The 26,874-nt window shown below is 41.6% G+C and overlaps 1 protein-coding gene across 7 annotated transcripts in view; it reads left to right on the plus strand.

Moving 5' to 3' along the window:
* The window catches only part of TEX10 (testis expressed 10), a 133,238-nt gene that overhangs the window by 26,974 nt on the left and 79,390 nt on the right, over nt 1-26,874 (plus strand). For 6 of the 7 annotated variants that reach the window (XR_012157406.1, XM_073332519.1, XM_073332514.1 and 3 more), the window contains 5 exons: nt 6,505-6,617; nt 9,788-10,026; nt 12,117-12,252; nt 21,128-21,303; nt 25,599-25,776. Coding sequence is in view for 6 of the 7 variants with exons in the window: in XM_073332519.1 (XP_073188620.1) it covers nt 6,505-6,617; nt 9,788-10,026; nt 12,117-12,252; nt 21,128-21,303; nt 25,599-25,776 (842 nt within the window). In the remaining variant the exon portion in view is untranslated. The remainder of the gene's footprint in view (nt 1-6,504; nt 6,618-9,787; nt 10,027-12,116; nt 12,253-21,127; nt 21,304-25,598; nt 25,777-26,874) is intronic. The other variant, XM_073332515.1, reaches the window with a different exon arrangement.

Below are 26,874 nucleotides of genomic sequence, written 5' to 3' on the forward strand. Positions count from 1 at the left end.
GGGTCATTCCACTGGGAGGGAATGGGCAAGGATGTTTCTACCTATGTCCGGTCTTGTGAAGCCAGAGAGTGGGAAAACCCCAAGACCAGGTCAAAGCCCCTCTCCAGCCACTCCCCATCATTGAAGTTCCATTTCAGCGAGTAGCTGTGGATATTCTGGGTCCTTTTCCGAAAAAGACACCCAGAGGAAAGCAGTGCATACTGACTTTCATGGATTTTGCCACCCGATAGCCAGAAGCAGTAGCTCTAAGCAACACCAGGGCTAAAAGTGTGTGTGCCAGGCACTAGCAGACATTTTTGCCAGGGTAGGTTGGCCCTCCGACATCCTCACAGATGCAGGGACTAATTTCCTGGCAGGAACCATGGAAAACCTTTGGGAAGCTCATGGGGTAAATCACTTGGTTGCCACTCCTTACCACCATCAAACAAATGGCATGGTGGAGAAGTTTAATGGAACTTTGGGGGCCATGATACGTAAATGAGCACTCCAATGATTGGGACCTAGTGTTGCAGCATTTGCTCTTTGCCTACAGAGCTGTACCACACCCCAGTTTAGGGTTTTCCCCATTTGAATTTGTATATGGCCGTGAGGTTAAGGGGCCATTACAGTTGGTGAAGCAGCAATGGGAGGGATTTACACCTTCTCCAGGAACTAACATTCTGGACTTTGTAACCAACCTACAAAACACCCTCCGAACCTCTTTAGCCGTTGCTAAAGAAAACTTACAGGATGCTCAGAAAGAGCAAAAAGCCTGGTATGATAAACATGCCAGAGAGCGTCCCTTCAAAGTAGGGGACCAGGTCATGGTCTTAAAGGCGCTCTAGGCCCATAAAATGGAAGTATCGTGGGAAGGGCCATTCATGGTCCAGGAACGCCTGGGAGCTGTTATTTATCTCATAGCATTCCCCACCTCCAACCGAAAGCCTAAGGTGTACCATATTAATTCTCTAAAGCCCTTTTATTCCAGAGAATTAAAGGTTTGTCAGTTTACAGCCCAGGGAGGAGACGACGTTGAGTGGCCTGAAGGTGTCTACTACGAAGGGAAAAGTGCTGGTGGTGTGGAAGAGGTGAACCTCTCCATGACCCTTGGGCGTATGCAGCGACAGCAGATCAAGGAGCTGTGCACTAGGTACGCGCCAGCGTTCTCAGCCACCCCAGGAGTGACTGAACGGGCATACCACTCCATTGACACAGGTAATGCTCACCCAATTAGAGTCCAACCTTACCGGGTGTCTCCTCAAGCTAAAACTGCTATAGAACGGGAGATCCGGGATATGTTACAGATGGGTGTAATCTGCCCCTGTGGAAGTGCATGGGCATCTCCAGTGGTTCTAGTTCCCAAACCAGATGGGGAAATACGTTTTTGCGTGGACTATTGTTAGCTAAATGCTGTAACTCGCCCAGACAACTATCCAATGCCACACACAGATGAACTATTAGAGAAACTGGGATGGGCCCAGTTCATCTTTGCCTTGGACATAACCAAGGGGTACTGGCAGGTACCGCTAGATGAATCTGCCAAGGAAAGATTCACCACACATCTCGGGCTGTATGAATTTAATGTACTCCCTTTCGGGCTGCGAAATGCACCCACCACCTTCCAAAGACTTGTAGATGGTCTCCTAGCGGGATTAGGAGAATATGCAGTCGCCTACCTTGACGATGTGGCCATATTTTCGAATTTCTGGGCAGACCACCTGGAACATCTACAAAAAATCCTTGAGCGCATAAGGAAGGCAGGACTAGCTATTAAGGCTAAGAAGTGTCAAATAGGCCTAAACAGAGTGACTTACCTTGGACACCAGGCGGGTCAAGGAACTATCGGCCCCCTACAGGCCAAAGTGGATGCTATCCAAAAGTGGCCTGTCCCAAAATCAAAGAAACAGGTTCAATCCTTCTTAGGCTTGGCCGGTTATTACAGACGATATGTACCGCAATACAGCCAAATCGCCGCCCCACTGACAGACCTAACCAAAAAGAAACAGCCAAATGCCGTTCAGTGGACCAAAAAGTGTCAGAAGGCCTTTAACAAGCTTAAAGCGACACTCATGTCTGACCCTGTACTAAGGGCCCCAGACTTTGACAAACCGTTCCTAGTAACCACAGATGCGTCCGAGCGTGGCGTGGGAGCAGTTTTAATGCAGAAAGGACCTGATCAAGAATTCCACCCTGTAGTGTTTCTCAGCAAAAAACTGTCTGAGAGGGAAAGCAACTGGTCAGTCAGTGAAAAAGAATGTTATGCCATTGTCTACGCTCTGGAAAAGCTACGCCCATATGTTTGGGGATGGCATTTCCACCTGCAAACCGACCATGCTGCCCTGAAGTGGCTTCACACTGTCAAAGAAAATAACAAAAAACTTCTTCAGTGGAGTTTTGCTCTCCAAGATTTTGATTTCGACATCGAACACATCTCAGGAGCTTCTAACAAAGTGGCTGATGCACTCTCCCATGAAAGTTTCCCAGAATCAACTGGTTAAAATCGTCCTTGAGATGTGGAAAATATTGTTAGTCTTTATGTACTTGGTAGTATATTTAGAGATGCATGTATCTTACTAATTCTGTTTTTCCTAGAGCTCCAGGAAGAAATCCCAGCCAGTGTTTCACCCTAGCTGAGATTTGGGGGGCGTGTAATAAATGTGAAGGGAAGGGGAAACCCCTTTAAAATCCCTCTTAGCCAGAGGAAAACTCCTCTCATCTGTAAAGGGTTAAGAAGCTAAAGGTAACCTCGCTGGCACCTGACCAAAATGACCAATGAGGAGACGAGATACTTTCAAAAGCTGGGAGGAGGGAGAGAAACAAAGGTCTGTGTCTGTTGGTATACTGCTTTGCCGGGGATAGAACAGGAATGGCGTCTTAGAACTTTTAGTAAGTAATCTAGCTAGGTATGTGTTAGATTATGATTTCTTTAAATGGCTGAGAAAAGAATTGTGCTGAATAGAATGACTGTTTCTGTCTGTGTGTCTTTTTTGTAACTTAAGGTTTTGCCTAGAGGGATTCTCTGTGTTTTGAATCTAATTACCCTATAAGGTATCTACCATCTTGATTTTACAGGGGTGATTCCTTTACTTCTGTGTGCTCAAATAAATTGGTTAGTCTCTAAGGTGCCACAAGGACTCCTTTTCTTATTACTTAAAAGTGCCCACATGGCAGAAAACTGACTGCCAGGATAAGAAAAGCCAGGGATCTCCAACTGAAGCTCCTCATGATGGAGAAATCTGTCAGACCAGCCTCCAACCCCAGGTGCCCTGGCCAACGGTCAGCAGCCTCTGACAGGGCTGTGCTCCAACAACGGCTGCCAAGCCTGCTCCTAGAAAGGCTGAAAAAAAATGGTCGCAGACATCCCTGCACTGAGAGTCACCCAAAAGAAAGTGATCTCCTGCTGAAAGATCTCCCCTGGTACCAAGAGCGCTGGACTGTGAGGCACCAGGAACGTACAGTACCGAGAGTTCCCAATGAGCTAAAGACCCTATGCGGGCAAGCTCTAATGGAGGTTCACATACTAAGTGAAACCTTCCGACTTGGCACACAGGTAGCTAAAGATCTTGGCACCTAGCGGTACAGTGGTGCCTCCTGCTCTACCTATTCTGCTCAGTAATCTGTGTGCTCTCAGTAACCCCCTGCCGATACCCAAGCAACTGTAGGAGGAATCCATCTGGTTCAAATGCAGTGGGGGCAAGCGCTGGAATACAATAGTTGGGACGAGGTGTGTCTGGGAGAGGTGGTGGAGACTGGGATTGTCATGTCCAGGAGACTGGGAGTGGGACCTAATAGGAGATGGAGGGAGGTGAGGGGGAGAGAGAGATCTGACAAGGTGCCAGGTTATAGGGAAGAAGAGAACTGGGACTGGCTGGGCAAAGAGAAAAAAATTCTGCAGGAGGTGAGGACACAGATTGGATGGGAAGCCATGGAATGGTGACTGGGCGCTGGTGGCAACTGGAGGAGACAGGCAGATCAGGGAGTTGGGGAGGGAACTGGGATTAGCAGGCCAAGGGGATTTGGGGACTAGAAATGATTGGGCAAGGAGATGGGGAGTCTACAGGAGTGTGACTAAGGCTATGTATCACTGTAAGGTAGGTAGCTTCTCTTTGTCAGCAAAAAGGAGCTCTCCTGCTGACAAAATACCTCTTCTTCTCTCCCCCCCCCCCCCCCCCCCCACACACACACACACACACAGCGGTAGGTTTGTTGGTGGGAGAGTGTCTCCTGCTGACAAAGTGCTGTCCATACCCGCACTTCTTGTCCTTAAAATTTTTGTTGGTCAGGAGGTGTTTTTTTTCACACCCCTTACTGACAAAAGTTTTAATGACAAAAGTGCAGTGTAGACATAAGACACTGGTCAAGGAGCCTGGGATTGGAATCAGAAACAACAGTACTGTGAAAGGGACAGGTGGGAGGGGAGAGGGCAGAATTGATCAAGCTTGGAGGTAATGGGCAGAAAAGTCTGTGCCAAATAGAGAACACTTCCCTCCAGAGTTTGGAATGAAACCCAAGATCACACTGCCTCACCATTCCTCTGCTGTGAGCAAATCTCTGAAACCCACTGTCAAAGTGTCCCCATTCCCCTCTAGTGCTGTCCCGGTTGGGGATGACAACCTACTATTCCTATCCATTACTCCATTAGCTACAGTAGCAGAGTTCTGTGTGGACCAAAAGGATCCAACCTGGCTGATGAACCACGTAGGTGTGAATATGATGCCACTTGGTGGACATTTTTTTTAAGTTTGCTTTTTAAAAAACTTTGGAAATTACACAGAAATTGCATTAAAAGAACATTTAAAATGCAGCGTCAAACACTCAAAAGTTAAGAAATGCCAGAATTAAGGTTGCCTGTACAACCTTAATTTGATCCTCTTGTGTGACTGTATTATGATAGTCTTTAATTACATGATTATGTACTGTTTTCCATAGGGCCCCTGCTTCATTCAGTGCACACGATGAATGGTGCTTAATTAATGAGCAGCTATTAATATGTTGTTTTCTTTATGTTCAGTGTGTGGTCCTAGGCCTGATTTACTGCAGACTATACAAACACTGACAACAGAATTATTAATTTCTTCAAGTGCTTTTCTGTGGTGCTCATCATTTATAGCATCCGAGTCTGCACCAACATTAAAGAAATTATTGTCAGAATACCCCTGTGAGGTGAGGTGGTATTATCCCCTTTTTACAGAAGAACTGAGGCACAGAGAAACTGAGAACAAAAGTATCCTTTAATTTTGGGTGCCCAGTTTGAGACTTAGGATTGGATTTTTCAGAATATTTAGCATTATATAGCACAGCTCAACATCAGTTGCATGTGTGAGTGCTCTCTCTCCCCTCCTTCCCCCCCCAAGTCAGGCATCCAGAAAATGAGGAACACAATTAGTGATCACCTCTGAACAGTTTAGTTTAAATGACTTGACTAGCATCATATAGGAACTCTGACACAGGCAGGGATATGATCCAATTCTGTACGGCAGTTTTCATCTGCCTTATCTATGAAACTGTTCTTTCACTTTTGGTAGTCCCTTGTATCATTCACGACACACATTCCAACTCTGCAGCAAGTGAGACAGGAGTCTTACAGGCAGACTGCTTCACTACGCAACCTTGATTTATCCCCAGGCAGCTCCATTCTGTGCATTGCATGAGGCAGAAGTGGAAAGGTGTGCAATTAGAAATAAGGTACTAATCTTTAACCATGAGGGTGATTAACCATTGGAACAAACTACCAAGGGAAGTGGTGGATGCTTTTGAAGTCTTCAGATCAAGACTGAATGTAGACACAAGCTATTGGGCTCATGGCAGGGATAACTGGGAAATTCTGTGACCTGTGCTATACATGAGGTTCCTTCTGACCGTAAAATCTATGCAAGTAATAAAGCCCTGTTTCTTCTCCCTATGTTCAAACACACCCATTGCCTTTTCCTTTCCCTTCTGGTTAACACTTATCTTCCTGCTACATTTGAGATATTCCCAACATTTCTTATATCCCCGGTTATCTCCTCTTTGGTAAACATGGAGGGAGGTATTTTGGCTTTGCAGAGGGCAAGCTCCTTTTCTTGCAAGGCTGCCCTCTGCCTTCCTGCTGTCAGCTGTTCTATATAGCCTGGGTGGACTATGAATTAAACAATGGGAAACCTTATTGCGAACTAAGGGGATGTCTGCGTGTGGAACCTCAGTATGTACTTTCTGTTCACACCTTTAGTTAATTCAGTTTACATGTTCCTGTGTACCTGTTCACTAAGAAAATGTACAGGATCTACTCTGGGTGAAACACTGCCCCCAGTCATAAGTGATTATCATTGTCTAGTGAACCATTTTGTTGTCGCGAAAGTCATCATCCCATAAAGAATGTGTATGTGAAAGAGCTTTAAATCGGAAGCTAAAATATTTTTTTCTCCTTCCTATGTCACATCCTGGTTTTTTTTACTAAGCATTAGTTTTTGGTAGACTATTAAATGATTACATTTCACTTCACTTACAAGCATTGTTTTCTAATGTATTATCTGCTTTCCTTAATAGGAGGCATGGCTTCGAATGAATTACCTTGTTGATTTCAAGCATCACTTCATGCGTCATTTTCCTTATTCTTTACAAGAAACAATTAAGCACAAAAAGAGAGATCCATACAAAAGGTATGAGTAAAACAGGTGTCACTTTACGTCTTTTTCTTTCATGAATAAGAGAGACCACATGTATGAATGAGATACACAGCCTAGTATTAATCTTTCAGCATAGCAAAAAAGGGGAAAAAATACTTTGGGTGGGTTTTTTTCTTTAAGAGATGTGGAGAGGTATTTAGATGGTGGTTAGGTTGCTCTTAATTGATACATTTATAAAGAGTCTAAGATAATTTCTCATATGAAACTAGATCTGGATGTTATTATTTTTCCTCCAGGGCAGATTGGAAGGCCCTGGAGGTTTTTCGCCTTCCTCTGTAGCATGGGGCACGGGTCACTTGCTGGAGGATTCTCTGCTCCTTGAGGTCTTCAAACTACAATTTGAGGACTTCAATAGCACAGATATAGGTGTGAGGTCTTTTTTAGGAGTGGTGGGTGAAATTCTGTGGCCTGCATTGTGCAGGAGGTCAGACTAGATGATCATAATGGTCCCTTCTGGCCTAAATATCTATGAATCTATGAATCTATTTCAGAGAAACTAAAATGCAGAATCTTAGAAGTAGAAGTATTCACTTGCATTTATTAGACAATTGGGTTCTCAATTTGTGGCCTGCAGGGCACTTGCTGCTGGATTCTCTAGGTGTGTTTGTTCTACTGGTTTTGGGTATCCTGTTTCCTGCTGTTAAATTGCATTGAAAACCAACTAAAATACATTTATTTTCCGTGTAGTTATGGTAGGGTGTTGGATGAATGTGAACGGAAGGTCCATAATATCTCTATTAAGATATGGTCCATGTTTTAAGAAAGTGTGAGAGCCCTGTATTAGATAATGGATCGGTTTATGCATTATATCTTAGTAGTAGTAAACAAAAATCTGTGATCTGGAGTGTATTTGGGCCCTAAGTGGCTGAGTAATGATATAAGGGAGAGTAAAGACACTTCTCTCTCCAAGCCAGGGTTGATCAGAAGCTGTCTCCCCCTATCTGTGCCTTGGCAGCACAACTGAGCCAGTTTGGTGGAAATAATAATCTGTTGCTTGGAAGGGCCAATAGCAGATTGCTTCCCTTCCCCACCCCCAGGCAAATACTGAAGGATTTGTGGCTTTCTGTGAGGCCGTGTATAATAGCATGCCCTCACCTCAAGAGCACCCCATTATGCCAGGGCATGTTGTTGCAAGGGATCCTCATCTCTGGTACCTCCTTGCAGCTTCTTCTTCAGCTCTGTAATGGAACATCTCTTGTCAGTATCTTCTCCTAATTGTCTCTATCTAGGTGCTTTGTTGCCAAATCACATAAAAATGCAATCCCCTTCCAGGGTCAATCTATAAAATCAAACATCTTCCAACTAATAATTCTTCTGCACCTCTTGGGCTACACTTTTGTCCCCTACTCCTGGGTGCTGCAGAGCTTCTCCTGTGATACTTTCTCCTAGCAGGTTTTTCCACAGGGCCTCTAGGGGTAAGTCTGCACAACATCTTGAACCGAGCCTCCCAGCCCAGGTTGACAGACTTGGGCTAGTGGGGCTTGTACTAGTGCTCTAGAAATAGCGGTATAGACAATGATTTTAAGTTGTGGCTTGGATGCTGAAGCCCCATGGGGTTTACACTGGTGCAGCCACGCTGATAGTTGAAATTCCATCGTAGGCTGTATCTGAATTACAGTTTCTCTGGGCTCCTCAACGGGTGGTGTGTAGCCTACAGGCACAATTTAGCCCTACATCAGGAAATCGTTGTGCTTGAAAGTGTCTATCAGTGGAGTCTACATAAAAACCAGCAAGTGTTGTTAGAATTTCAATTCCTACTTCAGCTCCCCTCAAAAACTGTAAAATTCTGAAAATGAACATTCGTGTCCTATATATTCCTTCTTCATAACTCCATGCAAGTTACACCTCATCACCATATCTCTAAACTATGCCCCACCCTACCTCTAAGCTATAAGGCTATTTTGTTGGGTCAGTATAGAATCAATAATATATTTAATTAGACAGGTACCCCCCAAATTTCTGAAAGCAGAGCTCCCTTTCAGGAAAATAAGACCCGTCACCCCTCTCCACCCCAAATCTCCACTGTGTATAATTAAGGTCCATGCATCTTAATTTACAGATCTTCCATAAATTACACTCTCTTGGCTAGTTCTTTTAGCCACTTCTCTCCTTTTGGGAAATGCTGCTGTAGATATTCAGGTTATTATACTACTACTACTTTCCTGCATGCTTTGAGCAGTTACATTAAATCTTAACTATGTATCATCATTGGCTTCTGAGTTAGCACTCACTGAAATGAATAGGTCAGTTCTCAAATGAGGCAGTTCACACTTGAGAGCTGTTGTTTATCTTTGCAAACTCTAGCAGACCTCTTTGAATTGATCACCTTCCACATTTGGAAGGGTTTATTTTTTTGAACCGTACAAACTAAAGACTAATTTTTTGTTTTTAATGTAAGCTATTACTCTGAAGGACAAATTAAGTCTGTCTGTAAGGCCCCAAACCCTGGTGCCTCACTCTTAAGGAAAGACAGAATTAGACCTAAAGACTTCAAAGCTAATTTGGTCTCAACATGTGTTAGCAAATACGAGAGCTCCATACATGTTCTGTTGGTATAATACATTGATGGAGTGTTAAAACGTCTTTATGAAATAAAATAAAATAAAAATGCTATCTTTTTGGGTGGTAGAATGTGTTAAATATATGGTGTTTGACATATATGGAAGTATATGTAGGCTTTGCTGATTGATAAAATTACTTTTAAATTTAGCAATTTACAGATTTACCAACTAACATTTTGTACTGCTTTAAAAAAAAAAAGAAAGAAAAAAAGGAGTGACATTCACTCTTAGTTATACCACACTGGAAACTTCTAAATTGTGTTAGGCTAATAGTCTCGGGAATGGAGGGGTGAGCATGGAAAGGAGTTATAATTATACTCCTGCCCTTCCTGGGACTGTTGTATAATCTTGTGAGCTCAGTGGAGGTGTTGGGTGCTTATCATGTTTAAAAATCAGGTCACTTATTTATTTATTTAACCATAGATTTAGGAGCCTTCGTGAGGCTCCTATTTTTAAAAGTTTTGCTTTAAACCTGTAGTGCTTAGAAGAAATTTTTTCTATATTACGATAACTTTGTGAAACATTAATGCATTAAAAACTGCATTCATTTTTCATAAATATCGGTATATGTATTTTACTTAGCACCAAGTACTGTATGACATCGTCAAACAGCGTAGACCATCTTTTATTGAATTTAACCCTGTGTGACATTATGGTTTCACTGGCAAGTGCTTCAACACTTCAAATGGATTCTGACTGGCTGGGTATGATAAGAAAGTTTGTGACCGAAACCCTTCAGCATGGCTGCAGATTGAACTGCAAGCAGTTGAACAGATTGCTTGGAGTGACATGGAGACTAATGCAAATACAACGAAACAAAGGTAAGAGTAGTTAGCAGGTAGTTGTCTTTAAAAACCAAATATATCCTATGCACGGGAAATGTTCTGTGTCTCTGATTAACTTCTACAGTTTAAGGTGGATGGGGTACAAAGTTAAGAATGTCCTAAAATGTTCTGTAGTGTGTACTGTCCACAAAGTAGTAGTAATTCACTGTATACATCCCCTACTTCACAGGGCATTGAGAATTGCTGATTAAAGAGTTTTGTAAAGCACTTTTAGATTCTTGGATTAAACATACTCTAAAAGTGAAAAGCAATAGGAGTAGTATATTTGTGTATTTGTACCCATTTTCTCTTACCTTTAAGTAAAAAAAAAGAAGAGGAAAAAGAGATCACTTTAATGAATAAGGGAATTCATTTACATCTGCATCTTATTGATCACAGTTAATCAGTATTTCTTGAGGCCATTTCAATGTTCCATTCTGTGTTTAAAATCATTTTCATGGTTTGTAGATGTGCCTTTGTAATGATAAGAAGGCTGTCATACTGCTGGAATGATAAGCTTGCATTGATGAAAGCCTGTGTCAAGTAACACTTTATTTCCCAGTGTTTCATTAATTTTCCTTTCCAAGAGAGGGCGCACATCTGTCACTTCTAGGTCCAATGCAGAATGCCTCTCTTTCAGCTGCTTTTTCTTGATTGTGATACAGGTGAAATATTGCTGGCCCTTATGCTGCTCGATTTTTGATGGAGGACTTACTCAGGCTGTGTCAACACTTAGGGCTTGTCCACACTACTACTTTTGTCACTATAACTTATATCACTCTGGGGCGTGAAAAAAACATCCCCCTGAAGAACATAATTTACACTAACAGAAGTGCTGGTGGGGACAGCGCTATGTCAGTGGGAGAGTGTCTCCCGCCGACGTAGCTACTGCCGTTTGTGGAGCTGGTTTTATTATGTTGACTGGAGAGTTTTCTCCCTTTGGCACAGAGTGGCTACATGAGCGATTTTACAGAGGCGCACCAGCATCAGTACAGCTGTGCTGCTGTAAGCTTGCTAGTGTAGACATGGCGTTAAAATGCTACAGCAGCACACTTCCACTGGAGTGTGGTGTAGAATGAGAGGTGATCTGTGAAATAGCATGAATACTTTATCCATTAAAGGCTTTACAGATAAGGACCAAGTTCTAGAAGTAGATCTGGATTCATATAGGGATTCACAGTAGTGTGTGGTGTACCAGGGTTGGGCTGTGTGTGTGGAACTAGCTGTGTCCAGATGGAGCATGTTGTAACAGTATCTGGATCCGACATGGGTAGGTCTTCTGCATCTGAATGAAAAGGGTGAAATCTGTTTTTCCTGGACAATCAAAGATCAAGGAAAGAAGGAATTAATGGCCAATGCAGGTATTTGAATGTCTTTTAACAGTAATGAATCCAATAGGACCCAGAGACTGAAACCAACTTTACAACTAGAGGGCTGATGCCTTGATTAGAGTGTGAGGTGGTAACTTCTACCTGCTTTTCAAATGCTCTCCCATTCCTAATAGTCACACCTTCTTAGCATTCAAATAGATTATCTGTGTTTTTCAGTATTCATTCATTTTCATTCTTGTATTATTTTTCATTGTGAAATTCTTTAATACTTTAAAAACATACATGTTATGTGGGTTTTAGGTAGTTCCTTATCTAGCATTGTAATTTTAATTGTCTGAGGAATTTTACACTGCAAACATTATTTCAAGATTTGTCTGTGAAGGCTCATTGTACATCCTGCAGAAATTGATTCCAAAATGGTTTACTCCCAGGGGGGGAGGGATAGCTCAGTGGTGGGGGGGAGAGATAGCTCAGTGGTTGGAGCATTGGCCTGCTAAACCCAGGGTTGTGAGTTCAATCCTTGAGGGGGCCATTTAGGGATCTGGGGCAAAAATTGGGGATTGGTCCTGCTCTGAGCAGGGGTTGGACTAGATGACCTCCTGAGGTCCCTTCCAACCTTGATATTCTATGATTTGGATTTTACATAGAAATGGGTATTTTAAAATATTTTACTAGCTCCTCAATAGATATTCTTAATGTAATGAGAAGATAAAAAGCACTTCTAAATTTCACATTTTTAATGTTTTTTCTTTCTAGTGGCAATGGAGACTTTGATAAAAGCAGTATATACACTGTACCAGCAGAGGAATCTCCTCTTTCCTGTTCGTATGTTGCTTTTGAAATTTTTTAGCAGGGTTTATCAGAAAGAAGAGTTGAGCGCTCAAAGAATCAGGTAAAGATTTTTTTCTTTATTTTTAAAATTTTTAACCTTGCAGATTTAGTCTCAAAGTTTAGGCCATGAACTTCCACAGTAGAACAAAGCTTGTTGATACAGAATAAAAGCTCATTGGGGAAAGCTCAGATGATGTGTCCCTTTGCTCCATTTTTCAGTTTCTTCCCCACTACCAGAATTGTTTTGGAGAATTTGGCCAATCTGTGCTCAAATATAATTTATTACCTAATTTCCATTTCCAGTAAATTTAAGCATGTGTAAAATTTTAAATAGTTAATTATCCCAGTTCATTCATTAAGCAGAGGTTTTTAATTTCTTTTTTGCCTTGAAATTCCACACATGACTACTTTTTTAAAACATTTTAATGTGTGGCAAAGATGGAGATTTGCAGAAATAGATACATTAGAAAATTAGATCGTTTACATTTAGCTTGGTAAAGAATTAAATTGAACTACAATAGAACCTCAGAGTTACGAACGCCTTGGGAGTGGAGGTTGTTTGTAACTCTGAAATGTTTGTAACTGAACAAAATGACATGGTGGTTGTTGTAAAAGTTTACAACTGAACGTTAACTTAATACAGCTTTGAAGAAGAAAATGCTGCTTTTAACCATCTTAATTGAAATGAAACAAGCACAGAAACAGTTCTTTCTTCATCAAATCTTTTTTTAAACTATCCCTTTATTTTTTTTAGTAGTTTACGTTTAACACAGTACTGTACTATGTTGCTTTTTTTTATTTTTTTTATTTTTGGGGGGTGTGGGCTCTTCTGCTGCCTGATTGCATACTTCCAATTATAAATGGTGTGTGATCTGTTCGTAGCTCAGCAACTGTATGTAAATTGTTGCTGATGTGACATCTAGGATTGCAGTTTTTTCTCCTTTTTTAGTAGGGATAAAATGTGAGTTCTGTGAGAAAGACCTCTCTGTACATCCAACATGTTTGGAAATGTGGACACCCATATTGTTTTTGCTCTAGTACCTTCACAGAGCTCCCTTTTATTTCTGAATATTTGGCCCTGAGTTTGTAAAAGACAACATCCAATTTCTTTCCTGTATCTATGGTGCAGAAACTTTTTTTACTACACGTCTACATTTCACTAGCTGGTAGCAGTGTTGATTAGTATACTTTGGATATCTTATTCCCAGAAATAATTATTTTTAATGTTCAGCCTTTTTATATTATCACACTTGTGTGATTCCACCGCAGCCCAGTTAACAGCTGTGGAGTTTTCCAGAGCTGCTCTTGGTTCTTATTTAAAAAGTAATGGAACTTTGTACAGATTATAAGCATTTTGGAGTAGGGACTGTCTTTTTTGTAATGTGTGCGCGTAACCTTGCACAATGGGGCCCTGATCCCTGTTGGGGTCCTCTAGGCACTACTGTAATAGAAATAATATAATAATGATAAAAGTTGTAGTAATAACTTGCTCTAGCTCAATAGTGTCTGAGCACTGTGCCTTTACTCATTCTATCTGTGGATGCTGAGATATGGGAGTTTATATTCTGTGCCCCATGTAAAGCAAAGAAGTCAGGAAACAGATGAATGTGCCCTGTTGTCTGGGATACTTAAGGAAAGGTCACTCCCTGAGAAGATGCTCTGTCTCCAATGTACTTACTATATCTGTCAAAACCAAGAAGTTACTGCTTATACAGAAGGCATTTAAACTGATTTGCAGGATTTGTGTCCCTCTGGTTCCTGGCGGATTCCAAAGATCCCATTTAAATCTGGGAGATCTTTGAGCCAAACTACTTGGATCTAAGTCCTCAGATTTGCATGGTTCCTCGTCTTCTGAGACTTCAGGCACTTTATCCAGTGCCTTCAAGAGGAGAGAGTAGGAGTGCTCAGGCTAAGGGGTGTCAAATAACTAGTCTGTTGTGTGTTCTAGGGCAGACTGTTGCCTCAGTTCCTGAGACCTCCAGGTACTGCACTCTTGGTAACAGAATGCTCCTCAGACATGGAGGGGAAGAGGATAGTTCCTGACAATTCACCTACAATTCTACTTGTTGGTTCTATCCAGTCTCTGATCCTCCACTCAAACAGGAATATAATGCCTCTTCTGCAATGACTTCATCATGATCCCTTCTTAGAACAGTCATGTGTTCTCTGTAGTAAGCCTGATGCACATTCTCTGGCAAGTACTCTGGTTGCAGCGGACCGGAAATAATACATCCCTTTTCAATTTGCCTGATTGAAAAGGGATGTATTATAGAATTAAATATGAAAATATACAATACACTCAATATGGTGTTCCATGTTATTAAATTAAATGTTAATTATGCTTGCATTTTCAATATGTCGCAGATTTTTATATTGATGTATAGTTACTTTGTAGCACTGGTATTTCTTTAGGGGATATTTGAGGATTTAGGCTTCCAAGGAGGTGGTTTGAGATTGTGGAGTATGCACATTAGTTGGATGCCTTTGCTCTGTATAATGAAATGGATTATCTGGATGTCTCTAGTATTCCAGGAAATAATTGACAGTTTACATAGCAAAAGTTTTGTTTCACAATAAGCCGTCCCTTGCTGTGAGTTGGAACTTCAAGTGGTCCCTGCACGTTCCCACTCCTGGGATGTGCAGTAATGCAGCTCTGCTCTCATAGCAGTGCATGTTGGAGTGCTCTCGCATCTCCTCTTGGCCCTTCTCTTACTGCTACTGAATATTCTGAAGGTGAGGCTATGAGAGGGATTGTGATGTTTCAGCCACCTCAGTTTTTTCTGTCAGTGGTTGCAGACAGACCAGAAATCTCACTAGTTTCTTCCAACCAGGATCTTTGAATCAAGACTCTCACGTTGTTAGCTAGCTTTCAGTTGGTGTCAGATTAGTCTTTTAAATTTTATCTTTTTAAAAGTTATTTCTTTATTTAGTTCATTTTAGTCCATTCCCAACCTGCAGCACTGATCTGTGCATCTTCAAGGAAAAAGGTGTTTGCCTTGGGGAAGGTTATTCTCTGTTTCTCTGAACCATATGCAACACCTTGACCCAAAGGTTTCATAAGGAGCATCAAAACTGGCTCCAAGCCTTCTCCATGATGCCTTTGCAACCAAGTCCTCTGATTTAGAATCCTTAGGATCTGTAAGTACAGATAGGTCTCCTTCAGGGACTAAAGAGCAGCATAAGACCCCTTCCAAGATCTCCGCTACCAGGGTAGAATCTAATATCCTGGTACTGAAGGTTTTGCAAGCATTGGAGTTGGCTGTCTAACAAGATGAGCCGTCTCAGATGTTGACCTCCATTAACAGAGCCAGTCTTCAGGAATGTAATCCTTTGTATCAGACACCTCTGGTTCCAAGCAAAGAAATGGCACAAATATTGACCTCTGTTAGCAGAGCCAATCTGTGTCATGGGACCCCTCAGATACCATAGCCTCTATTCCAAGTGCATCTTTGTGATGGGTTGGATCACAAACCCCCGGGCGTTAGAAACTGATGTGCCAAGACTACTTCTGCTCCTGCTTTCCTGCCCTGTCAGCTTAGGACTTCAGTGCCCTGCCTGGTTTGAGCCAGACCTGCTAGCCAGCTGCAAACCCAGACCCAGGTCTGAACTACATCCCCTAACAGCTGTACGCTTAACTGAAAGCAGCTTACAGAAGTGTTCCTCTCTTGAACCCTCAAATGCCCAACTCCCAATGGAGTCCAAACCCTAAATAAATCCAATGTAAATTGCAAAAGAGCCACAGTAATACATCAGCAGCCCCCCATCCGCTCCCACTCCCAGTGCCTTCTGCCCACCGGCAGCCCCGTCGATCAGTGCCTCACCCTCCCTTCCTGCACCTCCCAATCAGCTGTTTTGTGGCATGCAGGAGGCGGTGAGGGGCGAGGGCACGGCAGGTTATGGGGAGGGGTGGGAAGGGGTGGAGTGGAGTGGGGGCAGAGGCAGGGCCTGTGGCAGAGCCAGGGGTTGAGCAGTGATCACTCCCTGGCACATTGGAAAATTGGCACTTGTAGCTCCAGCTCCGGAGTTGGTCCCTATACAGGTTGGCCACTGCTGACATAAGGTAACTGAAGACTTCAGTTGTAGATGAGATACACTCTCTCTCTAGGGCTATCCAGACATACACTTGTTTGCAACCAGACACAATTCAAAATGCCTGACGTTTTGTTTGAGAGCAGGAGCAGACAACCGGTTCATATCAGATGTTTTTCTGTTCAACTGGATAATAGGTCTTCTTTATGCCTTTCCTTTCCCCCATTTCCTTCAGTTCAGAGTCCAGAAAAAATAGACAGGCTAAAGTGTCAATAACTTTGATTTGCAACAGAATAGGTTAGACAACAACTTCAAGATTTTCTTCATCTATCTAAAGGGACCTTTTGGTTTTTCCCAGTAACCACTTACCCAACAGAATGGTCTGATTTATTACTCAAACATGTGCTGTCTGCATTTGACAGCATGGCCATCGAACTCTGACAGACATTAAAAAGTCTTGCTTTCTTGAAATTCAGCATGTCCCAATAAATTCTAGCAAACAGTCAAATCACCACCCTTCTGTGACTTCAGATGGAAGAGATTTTTAATCTAGGACAATAATAACATAGTTCCAGAAACATCTTCTATTTACTCCATACTTGAATACCTACTTCAGTTAAAGCTATTGGGACTTTATATTGTCTGGGAACGTCCACTTAGCCATTTTGGTGCATCATGCATTAATTGATAAGACAGTATTCACGCATGATATAGTTAAGAGGTTCATGAAGGGATTAGTAAACGTTTATCGTCCAGTCTGAGTAATCTCTGATATGGGATCTCAACCTAGTACTTACTCAGTTTGTGACCACGCCCCCCCTTTGAACCTATGAGGGAATGTTCCTTATTTCACCTTTCTGTCAAAACAGCCTTCATTATACTAATCACATCTTCTAGAATAATAAGCAAATTACAGGACCCATGGCTGACTAATTGTTTACTGTCACCCACAATGACAAAGCAGTCTTCCATCTCATCCTAAATTCCTTCCCAAAGTGGTAAGAGTTCTGCCTCATCAGTCTGTTAACTAACTGGTATTCTAAAATAAACGTGCTAACAATAAACTTGCATACATCATTTAATAAAACATACATTCAGCCTTTCCCTCTTTAGGGGTGGATCTGGTAATGATGACAGTGTTTCGGATCTCTGGGGTAGATCGGGGTAGACTCTGAAGCACAGATCTGTGGCCTGGATGTGGTTCTGCAGTGAATTCACAAACTGTAGAATGATCATATACACGTGACCCTCCATATGGCTGAATGGGATGGATAGGTTCCAGAAGCAGAGGTTTGAGGTGCCTCTCAGAGATCAGGGGACCTGTTGAGTGAACTTCATGCTCCTACTCAGGTAGCATTGAGTTTGAGCCTGAGATGTACATGAGTAATTCAAATAATTCTTTCCAGTGTACATCATCTTATATTGTTTATAACACATTTCACTTGCCATTGTGCTGCCCTTTCACGTAGATTTAAGTCCCTCTGAAGTTCCTCTCATTCTTTTCTCCTCTTGACTAACCTCAATAATTTTGTCACCTCACTCTATCATCCTTCCTTTTTCTCTTCCCCTCCTCATCTACTTCTAACATCTCTTTTGACACCTTGCTCTTTGACAATGATGTCTCACTCTTTCACAGTGTTTTTTATTATCTGAAGAGAGCAGGTCTGCAGTAGGTATCTCAACATCTGCAGCTTCACCACAATGCTCCTTTCCTCTTTAAGTGTTCTGTTTTTCTCCCTGGTAGTCCAGCAGATTCAGTCTTGCACAGTCTGTCCAAATCTTTAGTCTTTTGCATCTGATGCACATAAATATAATTTCTTCTTTGCCTATTTCTCTTCAAAGTTTTCTTAGCTCTTCTCACTTCCATCTTACTTTTTACTTGCCATACATTGTTCCTTGGGCTGCATTTCTGTTTTCTGGAAGATATCTGTTTTGCTCAAATAAGCTCCTATATCTTACCATTAAACCATTTTTATTGTCTTTGGTGTTTTTTGTTTTTTTTTAAATTTCTGAGTGTCACTTGTGGTATACATTCTGAGTCTGATATTAATTTCCTTTGAGTCTGATATTAATTTGCCTCCCTTAACTAATTTCCCCATTTTAAAAAATAATCCCCTCTTTAAAGTTTGGAATACTACTTGACATTTTTTTTTAGATATGGAGAAAAAGAACTGAGTGCCTTGAGGACCATGCTCCCTGTTATACCCTTAGGTCTAAACTTTTGAAGCCACTCAGAAGCACTCATGCATAAGACTACATTTTAGTCACGGGTATTTTTAGTAAAAGTCATGGACACGTCACGGGTAGTAAACAAAAATTCACAGACCTGTGACCTGTCCATGACTTTTACTAAAAATACCCCTGACTAAAATGGGGGAGGGTGGGGAGAGAGACTCGGGGGGCACAGCAGGTGCTGGTGAGGGAGGGCTCGGGGGGGGGGGAAGTCGCGGCCCGGGGGGGCACCATGGGTGCTTGGGGGACGCCGTGGGTGTTGGGGAGGGAGGTGCAGCCCAGGGAAGCACCATGGGTGCTGGGGAAGGGGGCGCAGGTGCTGGGGGGGGTGGGGTTGGCGTCGCGGCCAGGGCGGGCATGGGTACAAGGGGGCGGGCTTGGAGGGGCTGGGGCAGGCTCCTTATCCAGTTCTTGGGAAGCGGTGGTCCCAGCTCCCTAGCTCTACGTGCTGATTCCACTCTGCCCCAAGCCCAGTTTCTGCAGCTCCCATTGGCTGGGAACTGGAGCCAATGGGAGCTGCAGGGGCAGTGCCTGGCTGCTGGCAGAGGCAGCAGGTGGAGCTAGGGGAGCTGAGGGAGAGGAATAACCCCTTTCCCCCCACACACAAATCAACAGTAGCTCAAGCCCTGAGCCCCCCTGCACCACACCCTATGGCAGGGGGACCCTGAGACTCTCACCTTGGGGCTGCTTGAGCTGCTCAGGCGGCTCCTGGGCAAGCCACAATGGGCTGCTGCAGAAGTCTGAGGTCACGGAAAGTCACGGAATCTGTGACAAACATGGAGCCTTACTCATACAGCCTCAAAGGTCACACTTTCGCTCTCCAGCACAGGGGAGGGCAAACTACGGCCCATGTGCCAGTTCCGGCCCATCAGGGCTTTCAGTCTGGCCCATGGGGATTGCGAGCCCCATGGCGCAGCGGGGCTAAGGCAAGCTCTCTGCCTGCCCTGGTCCTGCGCCGCTCCTGGAAGCGGCCGGCACCACGTCCCTGCAGCCTTTGAGGCGGGAGCAGAGTGCTCTGTGCACTGCCCTTGCCTGCAGGCACCGCCCCCCGCAGGTCCCATTGGCCGGGAACCACCCCACACCCATGAGCCACTGCCAGACATGCTGGCCACTTCCAGGAGCGGCGTGCGGCCAGGGCAAACAGGGAGCCTGCCTCAGCCCTGCTGCACACCGCTGCCACCCCCAGAGCTGCTCGAGGTAAGCGGGGCCACAGCCCGTATCCTGCACCCCAACCACTTGCCCTGAACCCCTTAACCCCCTGTCATGAGCCCCCTGCTGCACCCCTCTTGCACTCCAACCCCTTGCCCTGAGCCCCATCCTGCACACTGCACCTCCTCCCACACCCCACACTCTCTCCTGCACCCCTTCCCCAGCACTACATTAATGGCCCTGCATACAATTTCCCCACCCAGATGTGGCCCTTTCGCCAAAAAGTTTGCCTGGACATGCTCCATCTTTGGGTGTAAATCTGTAGAAGCGATATACTTAAAGAACTGTGTTTACTGTAATTTACTGTGTTTACTGTACCCTGTAATGAACTTTTTCTTGGATGGAGAGATACAAGAGACATATCTGTAACTGTTTAAATACATTGTTGGAAACATGGATAGACTATGTATTTAGTCATAAAAGATAACAAGGCAAGATTAAAACCTTCATGATAAAGTGAGGGAAGTACATGAATTCATGGAAGTTCATTACATAATTCATTCAAAAATATCCTTTAAATAATGGAAATATTGGGAGGATTGAATAATGCAACACACTTGTTTGGAAATATATACTTGCCTAAATATAATCCAACTGCTATGCTTTCTGAAAGGGAGAATAATGCCTCTATAATCTGTTAAAGTTCTTTAGAAAAAATATAGATAAAGGAGATGTGATGGACATCATTTTTTTTTTAAAAAAAAGCTTTTTATAAGGTCTCTGATAAAAATAAACAAACAACCTTGCTCCTAATTAGGAATATAAACCATGAGATAAGAGAGAAAATCCTGTGGATTAAAGAGTGGGAATGGTTATACGAAATGTCAATCTAGGGTTAAGCAGCAATGGAAAAGGCAAATAGGATGGGTAAGAAACTAAAGGAACATGACATTGTATTGAACTCCCTTCTTTGAAGCATTTTGTCCAGTTTCCTTTTCTCTTAAAATAAATAAATAAATCTGAGATTAAAAAGATAGAGAAGGACAGTGAAGATATGATTAAATATGATATGAGCCAAAAAAAAAATAAAATTTTAGTTTGGAAAGTGAAGAGTTACAGGGGACTTTTGGTATTCAGTGTTAAGGATATAGTGAACCCTGAATTGTGTATACTTTTCCTCTGGCCCATAATATGTTGGGTCATTAAAGGATATTAATAGATCGTAAATTTAGAGCAAACAAAAGGAAATGCTTTTTCACCAGCATATAGTCAATTTGTGAAATTGAGTTCTGAAGGAGGTTGTTAGGTTACATGTTGCATAAACTGTTGGGGCTGTGAGAGAAGTGCGTGTATGATGATTCACTACGTACCAACACAATCAGACTCCTAGCTGAAACATTATAAATAGATACTACATTACAGTATTATAAGTATTCTGTATTTATTGTAAACATAAAATAGATTTAAGAATATTTGTATTGAAGAGAAAATAATTTTTCTAACTAACTTTTTCCCCCTTCTTTTAGGAGCCGAAGTAAAGTTTTATCTCGTTGGCTGGCTGGCCTACCTCAGCAGCTTGCTCTCCTTGGTTCAAGAAAGCCTGAGCTTTCAAACCAGTTGATTGAGACCATTCATTCTGCTGCATCTCATTCAAACAAGGAATTGTTACAAAGTTTGCAAGCCACTGCTTCTCGAATTTATGGTAAGACTTTTGTACTAAAACATAATGAATTTTGTCTTGTCACTTGACATGAGAGGGATGGTACAAGGAGTGAAAAATCCTGTGTCTCCTGACTAAAGGCAGAGTACATACATGAAATGGTTATTCATACCCTTAAAATAGAAATTTGCAAAGAAAGTCATGGCTGCAGCAATTTTATTTCCCTCAAAACTGAAGTTTCATTTGAAGCTATCTTTTTTCTTTTTTTTTTTTAGGCTGGACTGATAGATGAGAACATTTGATATCTAATTTCTGTACAAAGCTGAAAAAGATATTCCTTTATTTTATGTTTCTCTCTACTTAGCAGTAGTTTAATGCTTTCTAAAGGCCTTGTTTGTTCAGGTTCTTAACTGAACCATCAGGGTTGTAAGGAGTACGTTCCTAGTAGAGCTGTTGATTAATTGCAGTTAACTCATGTGATTAACTCAAAAAAATTAATTGCGATTAATGGCAGTTTTAATCACACTGTTAAACAATAGAATACCTATGGAAATTTATTATATATTTTTGGATGTTTTTCTCCATTTTCAAATATATTGATTTCAATTACAATACAGAATACAAAATGTACAGTGCTTACTTTATATTATTATGTTTGATTACAAATATTTGCACTGTAAAAATGACAAATAGTATTTTTCAGTTCACCTCATACAAGTATTGTCGTGCAATCCTTTATCATGAAAGTGCAGTTTACAAAAGTAGATTTTTTTTGTTACATAACTACACTTAAAAAACAAAACAATGTAAAACTTTAGAGCCTACAAGTCCACTTAGTCCTACTTCATGTTCAGCCAGTTGCAAAGACAAACAAGTTTGTTTGCATTTACGGGAGATAATGCTTCCCACTTCTAATTTACAGTGTCACCTGAAAGTGAGAACAGGAGTTTGCATAGCACTTTCGTAGCTGGCATTGCAAGGTATTTACATGCTAGATGTGCTAAAATTTGTATGCCCCTTCATGCTTCGGCCACCATTCCAGATGACATGCTTCCATGCTGTTGACGCTCGTTAAAAAAAATAATGCATTAATTACATTTGTGACTGAACTCCTTGGGGGAGAATTGTATGTCTGCTCTGTTTACCTGCATTCTGCCATATATTTCATGTTATAGCAGTCTGGGATGATGACCCAGCACAATGTTCTTTTTAAGAACGCTTTCTCTGCAGATTTGACAAAACACTAAGAAGGTTTCTAAAGATAGCTACAGCACGTTACCCAAGGTTTAAGAATCTGAAGGGCCCTCCACTATCTGAGAGGGACAAGGTGTGACACATGCTTTCAGAAGTCTTAAAAGAGCAACACTCCGATGTGGAAACTACAGAACCTGAACCACCACCACAAAAAAAAAAAAAAAAATCTACCTTCTGCTGGTGGCATCTGACACAAATGATGAAAATGAACATGTGTCAGTCCGCACTGCTTTGGATCATTATTGAGCAGAACCTGTCATTGGCATGGAAGCACGTCCTCTGGAACGGTGGTTGAAGCATGAAGGGACATAGGAATCTTTAGCGCATCTGGCATGTAAATATCTTGCAACACTGGCTACAACAGTACCATGCGAACGCCTGTTCTCATTTTCAGGTTATATTGTAAACAAGAAGCATGCAGCATTATCTCCTGTAAATGTAAACAAACATGTTTGAGTGATTGGCTGAACAAGAAGTAGGACTGAGTGGACTTGTAGGCTCTAAAGTTTTACATTGTTTTATTTTTGAATGCAGTTTTTTTGTACATAATTTTACATTTGTAAGTTCAACTTTCATGATAAAGAGATTGCACTACAGTACTTGTATGAATTGAATTGAAAAATAGTATTTTGGTTTTTACAGTGCAAATATTTGTAATAAATAAATATAAAGTGAGCACTGTACACTTTGTATTCTGTGTTGTAATTGAAATCAATATATTTGAAAATGTAGAAGACATCCAAAAATATTTAGAAAAATGGTATTCTATTAACAACAGTGGCAAAGAGTCCTGTGGCACCTTATAGACTAACAGATGTATTGGAGCATAGGCTTTTGTGGGTGAATACTCACTTCGTCAGATGCATGTAGTGGAAATTTCCAGAGGCAGGTATAACTATGCAAGCAAGAATCAGGCTAGGGATAACGAGGTTAGTTTAATCAGGGAGGATGAGGCCCTCTTCTAGCAGTTGAGGTGTGAACACCAAGGGAGGAGAAACTGCTTTTGTAGTTGGCTAGCCATTCACGGTCTTCGTTTAATCCTGAGCTGATGGTGTCAAATTTGCAAATGAACTGAAGATCAGCAGTTTCTGTTTGAAGTCTGGTCCTGAAGATTTTTTGCTGCAGGATGGCTACCTTTAAATCTGCTATTGTGTGTCCAGGGAGATTGAAGTGTTCTCCAACAGGTTTTGGTATATTGCCATTCATAGTATCTGATATTATTAACTGTGTGTTTAATTGCGCGGATAATTTTTTTAGTCACACGATTAAGTTTTTTAGTCTCTTGACAGTCCTCATTCGTAGAGGTGTTATACTTTGGATAAGACTTTTATAGAACGGTATTTGTTGCAAGAGTGGGGAAGTTAGCCCTTCTATATTGGCCAAATTCCAGTTTGGATAATTATATTCTTCTTACGCAGATTTTCCCTGAAATTTCAAGAAATTACGTTCTTCCCTGCTTTGCTTGGATGCAGTATTTTTCTTCTCTTAGACTCATAGACATTAAGGTCAGAAGGGACCATTATGATCTAGTCTGACCTCCTGCACAATGCAGGCCACAGAATCTCACCCACCCACTTCTGCAGTAAACCTCTCACCAAAGTCTGAGCTACTGAAGTCCTCAAATCATGGTTTAAAGACTTCAAGGTGCAAAATGTCGTGTACTAAAATGATTAATCTTTGGGTCAGGGATCATCTTTTCATTATATTTGTACAGTGCAGTTCTCAACTTGCAGCTCAATTAGCACATGTCTGCGGCGCATGTGACGTTCTCAGGTCCATACAGGTAGTATTGGATGAAGCCCACCAGCCCACCATGGTAACTAAGTTGAGAACCACTGATACAGTACTTAGCATACTTAGGCCCCCTGGTTCATGACTGGGGCTACTAGTTGCTACTGCAATATGAATAATAAGTGTTGCTGTATGCTGTTAAACAGCTCCTCTGTTCCATCCCAGGCTGCATTTTGCTTGTGGTTGAAAGGAATTCCTGTGTTTTATATAAAAGTTGGTTAAATATTTTGAGGTCTATCAGGTTGAAAAGTCCTATATAAAGTATTTTTGTTACTGTTGTTTTAATAATAATTTCTCTGTCTATTCCATTATTCTGCAGCATTGGAATTTCCTGAAGAAAGTATTTCTTACTGCAGTGTTGCCAATTCACGAGTTTTTATCCTTAGTCTTGCAATATTTACTGTTTTTTTGTAAAGCTCCAACTCTTAGTCAAGTGATATTGTAAGAATCTGTTTTCATTTTAAAATTAAGTTTCTATACTTCACTGTTGCAGAGAAAAGTCTGAAAATGTGACCCAATCATACACTATACACTCAAGAACCATAAGACATCTAAAAAGAACTCTAAATCTAATATTTTTAAACAATCTCAAGATTTTTAAACCAATCTCTTAATTAATTTTTGGACTGACTCATGATCTTTGAATGCTTGGGCTTAGCAATACTGGAACTGTAAAGAAGTATCTAACCTTTCACTTTCTAAAATAATGGAATCTTTAAGTTGTTTCCCTGAGTCTGCAGATAGTCTGGCTGCTTTGTTTATCACTTTTTCTATACATGTGCTTGAATGGGAGTTTTTTTATAGTGGATTACACTTATCCAAACATGGATAATCTAAAAGCAAGTGGTTACCAAAACCCAAATAGAAAGAGCCATACAGAAACGGACATTGAAGCAACAACGAAAATTCATATGGATATTTTACTTAACTGATATTGTAAAATGCTTTGAAGATGAAAAATGTATTGTAAATGCTTGGTATTGTTAATACTTTTAACTTCTTATACTTACAGCGACGTAGGAGCCCCAGTGGCCTTCCTGATTTCTTTACCCCTCCTTGATTTCTCTGCTACTTTGTCCTTACAGACAAACTTCTTGATTGATTTGCTCTTACATTTGTGAAAACAGTCCCCAGTGGCCATCCATTTACTATGGGTCCTAGAATTGAAGGGACAAGTTGGGCTTTGGTAGATTAATCAGTCTTCAGTGTCTTATGCAATATTAGGGGGAAAATCTTTTCAAGCATGATAGTGTTTAATTCAGTTTTTTTTGTGTACCTTTTTTAAAATTTAGATCCACTAGATGGCACTCTGGTTCTTCTTCCAGCAGAGTCACAGCAACGCTTAGTGCAGCTTGTATACTTTCTACCATGTTTACCAACTGACTTACTTTCTTCTCTAAGTCGCTGCTGCATTATGGGAAGAATGTCTTCAGATCTAGCTGCCACCCTCATTGGGATACTGCATGTGAGGTAAAATGTCCATCTATTTAACTATGCTTTTGGGTTTTTTTTAACTTAGCATTATTTTTCTTTAATATCAAGTTATTTTATGCAGTGAGTTTTCGTTCACCATGTCATAATTACACTACTAATTTGTAATTGTTTATAAACATTATAGCAATTTAGCAAGTAAGGTCAGATATCACATGACCCTGCAGAGCCAGAAATGGGAACTTGATGGTCTTGTCAAAATCACATTCTCAGTTCTTCTCTTTGATCAAGTCCCTCCACAGGTTCCCCCTTAATTTTTCCAGTCTCTTATCTCTGTGTGTTATGATCTGCCCCCTTTGCTCTGCCAGAGATGGCAGCTTCCATTTTCATTTTGTTCGTTTTCCCAATAGGCACATTAACATGCTCTCATTTACGGTGAAACTCTCAGTAATCAGTGTCGTCATATCCTGCCCTTCTTCAAACTCCTTCTTAAGATGAATGTCTACCTTGGTTGCTGTGGTAAATAGCCTAATGATACTGGCCAGACAGATGGCTTATTAATAATTAATCTCTTGTTAATAATTGCTCCTTGCCTTGGAAGATCCTCAGAAATCCAGCTTGAAAGTCATTGGATGAAATCCTGGGCCCACTAAAGTCGATAGGAATATTAATGGGGCCATGTATTTCACCCATTGATATTTTAAAGTGTATCTTTTTGTAAGAAGGGTTCCTTCTAGGTGTGACAAATTTTAGGTAATATTTTTCTATTGCCTATGTGTGCCTCAGTTTCCCCTGTAGGCTACATTTTCTCCTGGGTGGAAAATGACTGTTTGCTCTCAGGGCAGGCTCAGAGACATAGGTACTAATGTTGCCTAGTTGTCTGAGCTTGAGTGGGTCATTGGAAAAGGACTGGCTGAGGTGGTAATGGCAAATCCAATCACTAGGACACTGAGTCTAGCAACCAAGGACCCAGAGGGAGATGGATTTCCTCATTTTTCAGCAGGAAACTGAGCAAACATCCTTCAGCTGGAGAACAAAGGACTAGAGAGGGGTGTGTGTCTGGGGCGGGGGAGAAGAGTTGGCTGCTGGAAGGAGCTGGGGCTATCGCTTGGGATCTGACTGAGGAGGTCAGATGGA

Source organism: Lepidochelys kempii, chromosome 2 (genome assembly GCF_965140265.1).
Source record: "Lepidochelys kempii isolate rLepKem1 chromosome 2, rLepKem1.hap2, whole genome shotgun sequence".
In the NCBI taxonomy this organism is placed as follows: Eukaryota; Metazoa; Chordata; order Testudines; family Cheloniidae; genus Lepidochelys; species Lepidochelys kempii.